Source organism: Orycteropus afer, unplaced genomic scaffold (genome assembly GCF_000298275.1).
Source record: "Orycteropus afer afer isolate SDZICR_OR568_19922 unplaced genomic scaffold, OryAfe1.0 scaffold00561, whole genome shotgun sequence".
NCBI lineage: Eukaryota > Metazoa > Chordata > Mammalia > Tubulidentata > Orycteropodidae > Orycteropus > Orycteropus afer.
The window spans coordinates 1,353,484-1,368,789 of record NW_006922148.1 but is presented as its reverse complement, the minus strand read 5'-3'; the positions used below and the strand labels follow the sequence as shown (position 1 = coordinate 1,368,789).

General features: G+C 39.6%; 1 protein-coding gene across 1 annotated transcript in view; it reads right to left on the bottom strand.

The window, feature by feature from the left end:
* Positions 1-908: 908 nt before the first annotated feature.
* PARP4 (poly(ADP-ribose) polymerase family member 4) overlaps positions 909-15,306 on the bottom strand; it is a 278,765-nt gene continuing 264,367 nt past the window's right edge. The window contains exons 32-33 of the mRNA XM_007955975.1: positions 6,566-6,698; positions 909-1,113 (exon numbers count right to left, since the gene is read on the bottom strand). Of these exons, the coding sequence (XP_007954166.1) occupies positions 909-1,113; positions 6,566-6,698 (338 nt within the window). The remainder of the gene's footprint in view (positions 1,114-6,565; positions 6,699-15,306) is intronic.

Here is a 15,306-nt window from a genome sequence, read left to right as displayed (position 1 = left end):
GTCCATGCCATCCCATTTGTGGCATATTCTTGTTCAGAGCGGCACAGAGGTAACCAGAACACCTTGCAAGAAATGACAAGTCCTTCAAAGATAATGAAGAAATTAAGGTAAATTTAAAACTTTTATTTTACTTATTAATTTATGATCTAATAGCCAACTGTCTGTTAAAACAACAATAAGGTGTTGGGTGTTTACAGGTGTTTATAGTGGACAACTGCAATCAAGACAGCAGTGGTACAGAGATTTAAAAAAAAAAAAAAATTCATTGCCATCAAGTTGATTCCAACTCATAGTGACTCCCATTGGGTTTCTGAGGTGGTAAATCTTTACAGAAGTAGATTGCCCCATCTTCCTTCCACAGGGGCTTGAACCACCAAACTTCTAGTTAGTAGTTAAATGCCTTAGGCACTGTGCCACCAGAGATTCTTGGTGTAAGGGATACAAGGAGAAAATGGGAATACTCTGTTATGAGGTACTTGTACTAGCTTATCAAGTGATGTATTATGTGAAACTGGTCTTTGACTGGTTTTAAGTGAATATTGCAAACTGTAGGGTAATCACTATAATTTTTTAAAACATAAAAATTGATATACTAAGAGAGAAGAAAGGAATAAAATGGAATCATATAAAATGCTCAGTCCAGCTAGGCCAGCTCCCTAATAGTCTACCAAAAGGAAGATTAAAATAAGTTTCCAGGGCCAGCATTAAAACATTTAAACACACAAATTCAGTAAGTGTAATTTTCCTTTGATTATTGCTGATTTTTCCACTAAAATAATAAAATCTTCTATTTCCTTATTTTCAACATGACTAATTAATATGCTGATTAGTTAGATTTCATTACAAGTATCTATTAATATTTTATTATTCTACATGTAAAAGCATGAAGAAAAGTTTAACACACAATTTCATTTGATCCATCCTTCACTGCAATTAAGAACTCCGTGAAGAGGACAAGTGGTGTTTGTGGGTTGAATCCTCAGTAGCTGCTTAGTGACAGAGTCCCAGTCTTTACCCAATTCAAGCCGCTGGCAGATAGATGGATATTGTCCTTCAGTTCTTCTTACCCATTCACTTGCTCTTTTTATCTGCTCAATAGCCCAGGGAATATTCCTAGATTAAAAAAATAAAGGTTTACTTTGACTTCAAAATTTAATTACACATGAAATGTAATGGGGTATTAAATCCAACAGACAAAATGGTTCTTTCAAAAATTAAGACACCAAAATATTACTTTAACACTTACTAAAAACAGTATCTTTTGACATTTTATGAAGGTTCTTCTGTCAGCCTAACCGGAAATTTGCTTTTAACTTATTCAGTACATTTTCAAATGTATTACACCCACCAGTTCCCAACTGCCATTATGCTTCACAGCCTACCTTGCTGGCTCCAGGACAATTCAAGCTTCTTTCAGCTTCTAGATATCTGTTTAGTACTATTCCCTTAAACACAACTTTGAATACTCATACCCTGATGAGTATTCAAACATGGCATTTTTTTTCAAAACTTTTTATTGTGATTTAGGTGAAAGTCTAGAGTAAATTCATTTTCCATTCAAAAGTGCATACACATTTTGTCTCATGAACTGATTACAATCCCCACAATGTTAACAGCTCTTTCCACTTTCTCCCTATGGTACCTTTTTCCTGTGTCCTTCTTTCATGTCCATTCCTGCCTTCTCAGCTTTCTCCCTGAGCAAATACAGCCCTTCTAATCTTCCATGGTTGATTGTTCAAAGGAACTGCACCTCTCTGGTGTAACTGTTCACCTCATAGGCCTATCTGTTGTTTGACTGAAAGTTAAGCCATAGAGTGAGTTTAATTCCAGGCCCAAAGGGTGACTCAGGGCCATAGTCTCAGGGGGTTTCACCAGGCTCTATCAGACCAATAAGCTTGGGCTTTTTTTTTTTTTTTTTTAAGCTTTGTTCCACATTTTTCTCTCACTCTACCAAGGATATCCTGCACTGATCCCTTTCTGAGTGGTTGACAGTTGTAACCAGGCACCATCTAGTTCTTCTGGTCTCATGCTCATATAGGCTGAGGTTCGCATGGTCCACCAGTCCCTTGGACTAATTGTTTCCATGGGCCTTTACCTTTCTTTGTTCTTCTTTGCTCCAGATGAGGAGAGACCAGTTGTTGCACCTAGATGGCTGCTTGTAATCTTTTAAGACCCCAGTTGCTACTCACCAATGTAGAATGCAGAACAATGTTTTTGAGTAGCATGTTATGCCAATGGAGCTTCATGTCCTGTGACTATGGTCCTGAGCCCAAAGGTCCAACAACTCACTCCTTCAGGGTGGGCAGCTGTGGCTAAGAAGTTACCGTAACTTTGCTCTGTTAGTTCTTATGGTAGTTAAGGTTGTTGTCAACTTGGCTGATTCCTGTGTATTCCATCTGGTGAAGTCAATGTGTATAGTCATTGCTTATGTTGTTGAAAAAAGGTATTTGCAATGAATAAGTTTTTGGTCTTGCAAAATTCTATTGTGTGATCTCCAGTATTATTTCTATCACCAAGGCCATATTTTCCAGCTACCAATAACTCTTCTTTGTTTCCAACTTTTTCATTCCAGTCACCAATGATAATTGACACATCTTGATTGCATGTTCGGTCAATTTCAGACTGCTGGAGTTGGTAGAAATCTTCAATTTCCTCATCTTTGGCTTTGGTAGTCAGTGCATAAATTTGGATAATAATAGTATTATCTGGTTTCCCTTGTAGGCATATGGATATATCCTATCACTGACAGTGTTGCACTTCTGGACAGATCTTGAAACACTCTTTGTGATGATGAATGCCACACCATTCCTCAATTTGTCATTCATGGCATAGTAAATTATATGGTTGTCTGATTCAAAATGGCCAAAACCAGTCCATTTCAGCTCACTAATTTTTATGTGTTGCATTTCATCTTTTACAATTTCCAATTTTCCTAGATTCATACTTCGTACATTCCATGTTCTGATTACTAATGGAAGTTTCCATCTGTTTCTACTCATTTTGAGTTGTGCCACATCGGCCAATGAAGTCCCAAAAGCTTTACTCTATCCATATCGTTAAGGCCGTCTCTACTCTGAGGAGTCAGCTCTACCCCAATCAAATTTTGAGTGCCTTCCGACCTGATGGGCTCATCTTCTGGCATTATATCGGACAATGTTTCAGAGCTGTTCATAAAGTTTCCAGTAATATATCAGACAGTGTTTTACTGCTATTCATAAGGTTTTCACTGGTCAATTCTTTGAGAAGTGGATGGCATCTTCCTTCTTCCAAGTCTATCACAGCCCGGAAGCTCCACTGTAACCTGTCCACCACAGGTAACCCTGCTGACATTTTGCAACAGAGTGGCATAGCCTCCAGCCTCACAGCAACATCCAAGCCACCAGAGGACAACTAACTGACAGACAAGTTTATCTCCTTTAGTTCTTACTACCCCTTCTGTACCTGCCTACCTGGGGCAATGGCCTTAAAACAGAGCCGCCCACAAGCATAAGGCAGCCACTGAGCCCCAGCCCACCTACTTAAGGCCCTGGCCTTAATAAAGAGCCACCCCCAAGTGAAAAGCAGCTCCTGAGCCTCAGCCGCCTACCTCCGGCCCTGGCCTTAATAAAGAACTGCGTCCAAGCAAAACACAGCCTCCAAGTCCCAGGCCTGCCTACCTCAGGTCCTGGCCTTAATAAAGAGCTGCCCCCAAGTGAAGCAGTCCCCAGCCCTGGGCCTGCCTACCTCAGGCCCTGGCCTTAATATAGAGCCACCCCCAAGTGAAAATCAGCCTCCAAGCTCCAGGCCAGCCTACCTTGGGCTCTGGCCTTAATATAGAGCCACACCCAAGTGAAAAACTTTTTTTTTTTTTTTTTTTTCCTAGTCATAGTCTTTGTAAATGCTGTAGTGGAATTTTCTGTGCAACTGATTAGCTCCTGATTGTTAAAGCTATCCACCTGAAGTATTTCTGCTGGAGTAGCACAGAGCAATCTTTTGGGAAGTTTGCTCTCTCTCAATTCTGATCTTGGAATTGGTTAGTTCTGCTACTCTGCTAGGTTTAAAACGAGCCCTCCTAGAGGCAGAAGGAGTCTCTCTGACTGCCGGCTGAGAAAGACATGCTGCTGTGAGAGATGTGCTTCTGAGAGATGTGAGAGAGACACAGTGCTGAGAGACATGAGAGACATGCACTGTTGAGAGAGATGTGCTACTGAGAGAGACCATCGTTTGAGAGACAGCTGGCTGAGTGAGACTAAACACGTTTCTGAACTTGAATTGTAGCCTGTTGCTTCCCTAATAAACCCCATAACCTGTGAGTTCTGTGTGGCCACTGCAGCAAATTATCGAACCCAGCAGAGAGATGCTGGGTGCCATGGGAGGAATGGTTGGTGTCAAGGTTAGTAAGAGAGCTAAAGGGTGGCGGCATGGCTGGCTTCATAAGAACAGGCCTTGGACTGCTGATGGTGATTCTGTTTTCCTCTTGTGGAATTAGAGGAGGTCAGAAGATGTCACATCCTTGTCCCTTTAGCAAACACATTTAAGAGTTTCTTAGTTTGACTTATAACCTTCAAATACTTAGATATATAGTATGTGGGTTTCTATTTGTATTCTTGTCCCAGGGCCTGCAATTGTTGGGAGCAGGCTTTGTCCCAATAATCATATACTGGATCTTCCAAAAGCACACAAGATCAACATGTTATAGTGAAAATACTACTACACCAGGAACCTAAAGATCTGAGCTCAAATGTAAGCAACACTTAAACTCTCAGTGCCAATTTCCTGTGCAGCTAGAGAGAAAAATACTGTATATTGCCTACCTAAAAGATTGTCGTCCAGGTATTAGCTATGAAAAAATCCTCTTTGTACTTATAACCAAAAACTAAACCAAACTCACTGCCACTGAGTCGATTCCAACTCACAGTGAATCACATTGATTTCCAAGGCTGCAAATCTTTATGGAAGTCTACTGTCTCATCTTTCTTTCATGGAGCAGCTGGTAGGTTTAACCACCAACCTTCTGGTTAGCAGCCAAATGCCTGAACCACACCATCAGAGCTCCTTCTATAATATGTATCCTATACATATTCGTACTTATAAAGTAGTACATAAATGTAATTAACAACAAAAAGACAAATAACCAAATCAAAAACTGGGCAAAGAACATGATCAGACACTACACCGAAAAGGATATCCAAATGACTAATGGACCAATGAAAAGATACTTAACATCATTAGGCATCAGAGAAATGCAAATCAAAACCACAATGAGATACCACTTCCCTTCCACTATGATGGCTAAGATTAAACAAAACAAAGCGTGGAAGAGAAAAGTGTTGGAGAGGATGTGGAGAAAGTAGAGTCCTCATCCACTGTTGACGAGAATGTAAAATGGTATAGCCACTGTGGAACACATTCTGGCAGTTCCTCAGAAAACTAGAGGTAGAGCTGCCATATGACCCAGCAATTCCACTCCTAGATATATAACCTAGTGAGCTAAAAGAAGTGGCACAGACGCATGTGTACATATGTTCAGAGCAGCACTATTCACAAGAGCAAAAAGATAGAAACAACAATGCCCATCATGAATGGATAAGTAATATGTGTCACATACATACAATGAAATACTACTTAGCAATAAAGAAAAATGAATTCCCAAAACATCTTGGAACATGAAATAACCTGAAGGACATTATGTTGAGTGAAATAAGTCAATCACAAAAAAATATTATATGTTCTCACTTTTATGAAATGTAATCAACAGGTATATATACAGAAACAAACCATCTACAGCAAAAGAGAAAGAAGGAAACCAGCAATTCAAGGAAGACAGTAGTTTACAAGACAAACAGTGCAAACCACAGCCCATCTACCCTAAAACCAGAAGAACTACATGCTACCTGACTAACCTTACTGACAACCCTGACCAAATGGGTGAAATATGAGTAACAGAACCTGAAATTCTTAAAACAAACAACAAAAGCCATCCTTCCTGGACTGGTTGAGACTGGAGGACTTCCCAAGATTATTGCACCGAGATACTCTTCAAACTTGACCTGAAACTAACTGTTGAGGTCAACTTGTAACTAAATAACAGATTAGCTCACAAAATGATGAATATCAATCACAAGTACTGTGTTCCTTTTAAAAATCATTTACATGTGAACAAACGGTTAATGTTGTTGTTGTTATGTGCCGTGGAGTCGGCCCCGACTCATAGCGACCCCTCCTTGGGTTTCCGAGGCAGTATCACTATGGAAGTAGGATTGCCCAACCTTTGGTTAATAATTACTTTAAAACAAAGATGATAATGTAAGGTGGCAGGGAAACTAGATTAAAGGAACAACCAGAATGGATACAACGAGAATGTTACGCATTGTGAAGAATGTAACCTGTGTCACTGAACAATTTGTGCAGAAATTGTTGAATGGGAGCCTAAACTGATGTGTAAATCTTCACTGGAAATACAACACATTAGTTTTTAAAAATAAGTAGTACATAAATGTAAGATAATTTCATGTAGCCTACTTACAAGGTTTATTTAAGAAATGGTTGAAAATAAAAGCTTAATAGTTAAAGCTTATAAGGGCACCTGGAGATAGAAGTGACATCTAATTTTATCAGTGATTTGAAGACTATTTCCACTCCTTCCAACTTGATGTGAAGAAACTGTAGTACCAGAAATGTGGCAATCAGAGACAGGAGACGTTCTTGACCTTTTACACCTAAAAGTAAAAAAACAAAAACCAACTCCTTATGTCTGTTTGAAATTGCATGTAAAATTGTGTCCATTGATAACAGTTTTATTAAAGAATTATAACAATATTGTTGTTGTTGTTATGCGCTGTCGAGTCAGACCCCACTCATAGCAACCCCTCCTTGGGCTTCCAAGGCAGTATCACTAAGGAAGTAGATTGCTCCATCTTCCTTCCGAGGAGTGGCTGGTGGGTTTGAACTGCCAGCCTTCTGGTTAGCAGTCAAGTGCCTTAGGCACTATGCTACCAGAGCTCCTATTAGCAGATCATAAATCTCTTTAACACTCTCAAGGCTCTTAACTAGCTCATCACTCAAAAAAGAACTAGGAAGACTAGAACATGTGCCTGTCATATTATCCTGAAAGTAATTCGGAAACTGAACTATGATGTTGGTGAAGAATATTGAATATATCATGGATGTCATAAGAACAAACAAATCTGTCTTAGAAGAAGCCAGACATGTTCCTCAGCCAGAGAATGTTCCTTAGAAGACACCCGGAGAAGGACATCATACCTGGAAAAGTATAGTGTCAGTGAAAAAGACAACAACCCTCTGAGATGGATTGACAAAATGACTGGAACAATGGAATTAAATATGGCAATGATTATGAGAATGGCACAAGAACAGTGTTTCCTTCTGTTGTATACAAGGTTATTATGAGTCAGATCAGCACAATAGCACATAACCATAACAACCACCACAAACTACATATCCTGAACTGACCTCCAGAGACATCTTCAGTAACCAGTAGACATGAAGTATGATTTCAAAAAGTCTATTTCTAGGCTCTGGCTATAAATAAACGAATACACTTAAAATATACAATAGATAAACACAGCAACGGCTTACTATACCAATGTATCAAATTATTTCTAGTAAATAGTATCTATAGGTAAATAAAGCTATTTAACAAATCAAGATATGTAGTATACTATGAAGTACCAAGATTGAAAATGAATGCTTAGGTATAGTAAATGTAGAAATTAACAATCCATTTCTATTTCTAAAATAATGGAAGTCACAATTTAACATTACTTTAAAATATAAAATAGTAGTTTTAAAATATTGTTGTATCTCCAAATGTCTGTTTTTTGTTGCTAATTTTATTAAAACGTTTTGCATGTATCATCATTATAATTAGAGCGACAGTGAGTCTTCTCATAGGTAAATCATCTCTAGATGGAAATAAAGCAGTGTTTGTATCACTACAACACAGAGACTTAATGTACTGTTTTATTTGATTATAACATAGTTTAAGTACACAGAAAATAGTATACAATAGGAAAGAGAATATGATGACTAATCAAGCCAACATTAACTTTCAATTTTTAACATTTTCATACATCTGTCTCAAATTCCTCCCTTAAAAAAAAAAAGGTTATGAAGTTGAAGTCCCTCTCTTTGTTTTTCTCCTCCAATCCATTTACCTACCCTCTCTATTAAAAAAGACATTCAGAAACACTATTCTGATTTTGGGAATTAAAATTTCATGATGGACATTGTTTTTAAAATATGCTCATTAAAGAATTTCAGTGAGAAAAAAGGAATATTCATTTCTAACTTCCAATTCTTATTCCCAAGAATATTTCATAAACCTGTGTTAAATTTCTTTTACTCCCTTTTTTATGATTTCTGTCCAGTAATTTCTCTAAGTACCTAAAATCAGTACAACTTAAAGCCATTTCATGCTGAGTGCCTGCTTCAATTGAAATTTTACTCAAAATAAAGAATATCTTAAAACACGAAATATGTGTAAAGACTCAAATATATGACCCTTTTGAGTAAGCAATTTTTTAAAAAACAACAACAACAAAGTAATTTTCTAATGGTTAAAAATATACAAATACTTTTTGAGTAAACACAAAAGGAACCTATGCATAACATGGATATGTATGCACAAACGTTAATTTTATGTGACTGAAATAGCCAAAATAGTTCTAAAATGAGAAGGCATTTATTAAATGGCATCATCCTGTTAATACAGAAGAAAAGACTTGAATAAATCTTTAAAAATAAAACAAAATTAATCCATTATCTCACAAAAGAAAGTCAAAGAAGACAAAAAGCAGTTTAATTACTGGGTTCCTTTTTATACATTAATCCTTAAATATTAATAATAAGCAATACAATTAAAGAATGTTATAAATACAAATTCAGCTGGTAAAGGAGAGACAAAAGAGAAACAAAGGTTAAACGGCAAAAAACAGCGAGATAAAAATATATGAAAAAGAAGACACAGGAAGGTGTATAAGAAGTACAAACAATGGAGATAAAAATCCTTTGATACATAAAATACTGCATTATCAGTGATCAAAAACATTAATCTGTGGGCAAATAGATGAGTTGTTGTTGTTATGTGCTGTCAAGTTGGACCTGACTCATAGCGACCCCTCGTTGGGTTTCCGAGGCAGTATCACTACGGAAGTAGATTGACCCATCTTCCTTCCGAGGAGTGGCTGGTGGATTTGAACTGCCAACCTTCTGGTTAACAGGCAAGTGCTTTAGGCACTACGGTACCAGAGCTCCCAAATAGATGGGTAGACAGGCTGAATGATCAGTTATGTCTAGGCAAAAGGGAATATATCCAAGACCACACATAAGGTTGGCAGACAACAAGTCTACATATGTATTTGTATGTGCTGAAGAATGTCCATGTAACTAGAACTAGAATGTCCATGTAAAATTATGGTAACATCTTATGTGTAGTCAACCACTATGATGGAGCAAGTGTTTGGACCTATGGGCTCAGGATTATGGTTGCAGGGGACATCAAGCTCAACTGGCATAATATACTATACAAAAACATTGTTCCACATCCTACTTTGCTAAGTAGCAACTGGGATCTTAAAAGCTTGCAAGCAACAATGGGTCTCTCCTCATCCAGAGCAAAGAAGAATGAAGAAAACCAAAGATGCATGGAAATAATCAGTCTAAGGGACTGGTAGACCATCTGATCCTTAGCCTATATGACCATGAGCCCAGAAGAACTAGAGGATAACCAGCTACCACTGTCAACCACTCAGGGGGGTCGGTGCAGGAAATCCTGGATAGAGTGGGAGAACTATGTGGAATAAAACTCAAAATCACACACACACAAAAGACCAAGTTTGCTAGTTTGATATGCCTGGTGAGACTCCTGCATCTATGGCCCCCAGCTGGAATTGAAGCCACTCCTGTGGCTTCCAGCCAAATAACAGACAGGCATATGGGCTGAACACTTACATCAGGTAAATATACACTCCTTGGAGAGATCAATCATGGGAGAAAAGAAGGGCAGTGCATGCACAGGGAGACAGCTCAGGAAGCAGGAGTGCATGGAGGGAAGGATACAGGGAAGAGGTAACTATGGCAGGAAGTGGCAAGAGAACTGTTACATAGTTGGTTATTGCACTGCAGTCAGTGTCATGGGACAAAATATGAATGTATTAACTGCTGTATGGAAAATGAATTTGCTCTGTACACTTTCATCCAAATCACAATAAAATTTTAAAAAACATATGAAAACAAAAAAATCAGACAGTTTGAGGCTTTTTTTAAAAGCAAAAAAAGCAGCAGTAAAACACATAAAGAAAAATAAGATGGGTAATAGGACATACAAAGAGTAATATAGGCAAGACCCATATTAATACACATTCCTAAACAAATCTCAACTCAACTTCTGACATCAAACTCCCTGTTGTTGCTGTTTTTAGGTGCCACTGAGTCAGTTATGACCCAGATCAAACAATACAATACAATAGAATAAAACACTGCTTGGTCCTATGCCATCCTCACTGCTCTGTTTGAGTCCATTGTCATTGCCACTGTGTCAACTCACCTCATTGAGGTCTTATTCTTTTACAATGGCCCTCTATTTTACCAGTCATAATGTTCTTCTGTAGGAATAGGTCCCTCCTGATAACATGTCCAAAGTACATGAAATGAAGTCTTGCTATCCTCATTTCTAAGGAGCATTCTGGATGTACTTCTTTGAAGACAGATTTATTTGTTTTTCTGGAAGTCCATGGTATAGTCAACATTCTTCACCAACACTATAATTCAAGTACATTAATTCTATTTTGGTCTTCCTTATTCATAGTCCAGCTTTCACATGCATATGAAGTGTGGTGTAGTAAATTACCCGGTATGGCTTTTCTAGCCATGAGTCTTTGTAAACTCAGTGGTAGAATTTACCATGAGCAACTGAGTATCTCCTGATTGTTAGTTATCTTCCTGGGGTACTTCTGTTGAGAGTGGCAGGAAGCAATCTTCTGGCAAGTTCTCTCTCTCTCTTAGGTGTGTAGAATTCTGATGTTGGCATTGGTTAGTTTGGCCACTCTGCCAAGCTTAAAAGGAGCCCTCCTAAAGGCAGAAGGAATCTCTCTGACTGCTGGCTGAGAAAGTTGTGCTGCTGAGAGAAATGTGCTCCTGAGAGACATGCACTTGCTGAGAAGAGACGTGAGAGACACAAACCTGATGAGAAAGAGATGTGAGACACACGCACTTGCTGAGAGAGAAATGTGATAGACATGTGCTGCTGAGAGATGTGAAAGACACACATTGCTGAGAGAGACTGCCAGCTGCTAAGTGAGACGGCCAGCTGTGAGAGACTGAGTGCATTTCTGAACTTGAATTGAAACCTGTTGCTTCCCTAATAAACCCCATAAGCTGTGAGTTCTCTGTGGCCACTGAAGCGAATTATCGAACCCAAGAGAGAGATGGTGGGTGCTGTGGAGGAATGGTCAGTGCCAGGATTAGTGAAAGGGCTGGATCATGTCTGGCCTCACAGGAATAGGCCTTGGGCTACTGATGGTGATTCTGTCTTCCTCTTGTGGGGTTAGAAGTGGTCAGAAGATGCAGTCTCCTTGCCCCTTTGGTATGTAGCAATTAAACATATCATAAATTGGATCAGGCACACCTTAGTCTTCAAACTGACATCTCTGTTCCTTAATACTTTTTTTCTTTCTTTTTCCTGACTTGGGTAAAAGCTTACAGAGCAAATCCATTTCCAATACAGCAGTTCTAACACATTTTGTTGCATGACATTGACTGCAATTCCGCACATCGTAACAGCTCTCCACCCACTTCCTCTGTGTAGTTATCTCTTCCCTGTGTCCTTCCCACTCATGCACTCCCACCCCCTACCCTTAGCTGTCTCCCTGTGCAAACACCGCTCTTCTATTCTCCAGTGATTTATTGCTCTAAGGAGTATATTTACCTGATGTAAATGTTCACCCAATATGCCTAACTATTGTTTGGCTAGAAGCCACAGGAGTAAGTTCAGTTCCAGATCTGAAGGGTAATTAGGGATCACAGTCTCAGGGGTCTCACCAGGCCACATCAGACCAGCAAACCTGCTCCTTTTTTTTATGATTTGATTTTTGTCCCACATTGCTATCCCACTCCATCTAGGATCTCCTGGACTGATCCTCTTCTGAGTGTTTGACAGGGGTAGTTGGACACCATCTAGTTCTTATGGTCTCACGGTCATATAGGCTGAGGATTGCATAGTCTATCAGTTCCTTGGACTAATTGTTTCCATGCATTTTTGGTTTTCTACCTTATCTTCTCACTTGTCTGTGTATTTATCTGTAGCCTGGTGTTTGGTGTGAGTTGTTATGTGGTATGGTGCATATGCTACTATTTGCCTCTAACTGTCTGTATCTTATGTGTACATTTCAGTGTCTTTCCTTTCTAGGGGTAAGCACTCTTCCTGTCCTTAATCCAGTGACTAAGGATGACACCCTGCCTACTAGCCACCCATCCAGTTCCTTGGCTGCATTCTCAGCAGCCCAGCCATCCATCACAACATGCTGCAAGCTGGCAGAGCCAAGTCTGAGGCTCTTCATCCTTGTACATGGGCCATGGACAGTCTTGCGCTCCCACTGAATGGAAGATGTGCGACACCGTCACCTCCTTTGTCAGAGGTGCTCATACGCATAAGGCTGCTACCAACTCTGTGGGAACACATTCTTCTAAATTATACCAGAGTGACCTGCAGCCACCACTACTGCCTTACCATAACTAAAACAATCCCTCACCCTTGCCTTTTTTCCCCCCATTTCTCTTTTTTCTTTTTTCTACTTGCTTATTTTCCCCTTTTTACCTTCTTCTTTTACTTTCGCCAATCTTTCTTCTCATTCACCTTTCCTTGTTATTCTTTCTCCTTATACTTTTTCGCCATCCAACAGGAAATCAAGATTAACTCTGTATTAGTCAGCCATGCCTACAAGTACCATCTCAGGAACAGGTGAGTGCCACCTCCTGCTCCTGAACCACAGAATCAATAAGAGATGGGGTAACACACCTGTTCTTCACACCCTCACCTCCTCTTTACAACCCAACAGAGCCACATACACACACTTCCACCAGTAGTCAACTAACTTAGACACAGGTAGAGAGTGTACCAGTGTTGTAGGGTTAGCACCCAGAGAAGCACGCCTGGTCAACCTACTCAGATATAACAGAACAAAGCAAACCAAAACATTAGGGTAAAGAGATTTCCAGTAAGATGGTGGAAAAGACAGACAAGTTACACAGACACTCTTCAACAAAGAAAAGAGAAACCAATTAACACAGATACTGAAGATAATCCTAGAGCCTTGAGCTTTGAAAGGAAGGGTACTGAAGTGGATTAAACACAAATTAGTGGAAGAACCTAGATGAAGACAGTTACTAAGAAAACAAACAGAGCTGTGGACCATCAGCTATCCTGATGGCACAGTTTGAATATTTCCAAATGGTGTTAGGATCTGAGAATTAACCTAAAAATCGGTCCTGCTTGCCAAGGGCTGCATGGACAACTGCACTGGTGGCTAATGATGAAAAAGGGAAACAGCAAAGAAGGAGACATCCTGAGCTGGGGACTTTCAGCTGTCTAGAGGGTGCAGCCATTTTCAATGTTTACAAGCAGCAGCCATTTTGGATATATAAAGCAATAGCACTCTTGTTCAGACTCCAAGGACCTAAGAACAAGCTCCACTTGCCAAGAACAGCATGGACATACCTGAAGCTGATGACTGGAAAGTTGTGATATTTACCTTGTTACTCTTATGCCGCATACCCTCTAGGTAAATAGAGATGCGGCCATCCCTCACCTCCACCCACCTTCCGGGCTGGTAGGTATCCCATTCCAGTCTGAGTACTGTGATGGAGCCGAGGTGCCCTGTCCCACTCCCAGATATTTTTCTTTTTGTAATTAAATTTTCCTTTTTTCTTTTCTTGTTTCTTCGTTTTTTTCTCTTTCGTTTTTCCCTTCCCAGGTTCTAGTTTTGGGAGTTTTTTCCTCTTCCCATTTTTTCTTTCTTGTGATTCTTCCCTTCCCTTGTTTTTCTTTGTGCACTTTTCCCATTTTCTTCTTCATTATTCTCTTACTCTAAAACTTTTCTCTTATTCCCCTCCCCCCAGATATTGGGGGTCCTTTTTCTTTTTCTATTTATATTTCTTTTGTCTTTTTAAATTATTTAACTATCTCATTTATTGCTTTTCCTCTTTTTTTTCTTTCTTTCTCTTTTTGGTGATTGTTCTTGTGTGATTATGCTGTGTCCTTGCAATTAATTTTTAGGTAGTATTTTGATTGCCGTTTTTGTCTAACTGAGCAGGAGAAAGCAAAGATGCCCATATGACCACACCATGCCCTCACCTTCTGCAGCCCCACCTAATGTGTGAGGGCCACCACTTGCTTCTGTACAAACTGGTAGACAACAAATATAAGCCTGAGCCTGAGCCTGATTCACCCTTAACTTCTTTTCACAAATAGCTAACAGAGATCTGTACACACCCTCTCATTCTTTATCACACCCACCAGGAGACAAGTGGTGAGTGCACAAGTGCTGCCAACTACCAAATAGAAGAGCACAGTACCCTGCTTACTCAGATACATCCAAACAAAACAAAGAAAATGAAAATCTTGGGAAAATCACTCTACCATGCAATCAACACTTAAATATAAATGCAACACCTTCACAATGTCTCAGAGATGACAGACTATCACAGTCTACACAAAAAAAGTAAGATTAAGCAGTAGAAACAAGGGGCTGGGATACAGACCCAGAACATATACCTGAAGAAGATGCAACACTAGAAATCCCTGATTAGGAATTAAAAGAATTACATTTAGGTACTTTCAAAAGTCAGCCCCAGGGACAACTCAGGGACGAAAAAAACAGCAGGGCAGAAGAGCAGGAGAAAGGGGATTAAAAGCCAGGAAGCCAGACAGAGGTACAGTCAGCCACAGGGACCCAGTTGGGGGTGATACTAGAGGTCTCCAACAGCAAGACAAACTTGTCTGTCGGTTTGTCCTACTTTGGTGACATGTAGACTTGGGTTTTGAGGCTAAGCCTCTGGTGTTTAAAACCCAGAGAGATGCACCTGGTGCACAGGTAACAGCCCAGCTTAGAGACTGAGACAGACTAGGAAGAAGGAAGAGTCCATCCATTTCTCAAAGAATTGGCCAGGGAAAACCTTATGAATAGCAAAGAAACACTGTTTGGTACATTAGCGCGCACCTTTAGTAATAGTCCGTTTAGGCTAAAAGGCTCTCAAAATAGGACTGGGAAAGAGTTGCAACATCTGAGTAAACCCAGCCTTACTCATATG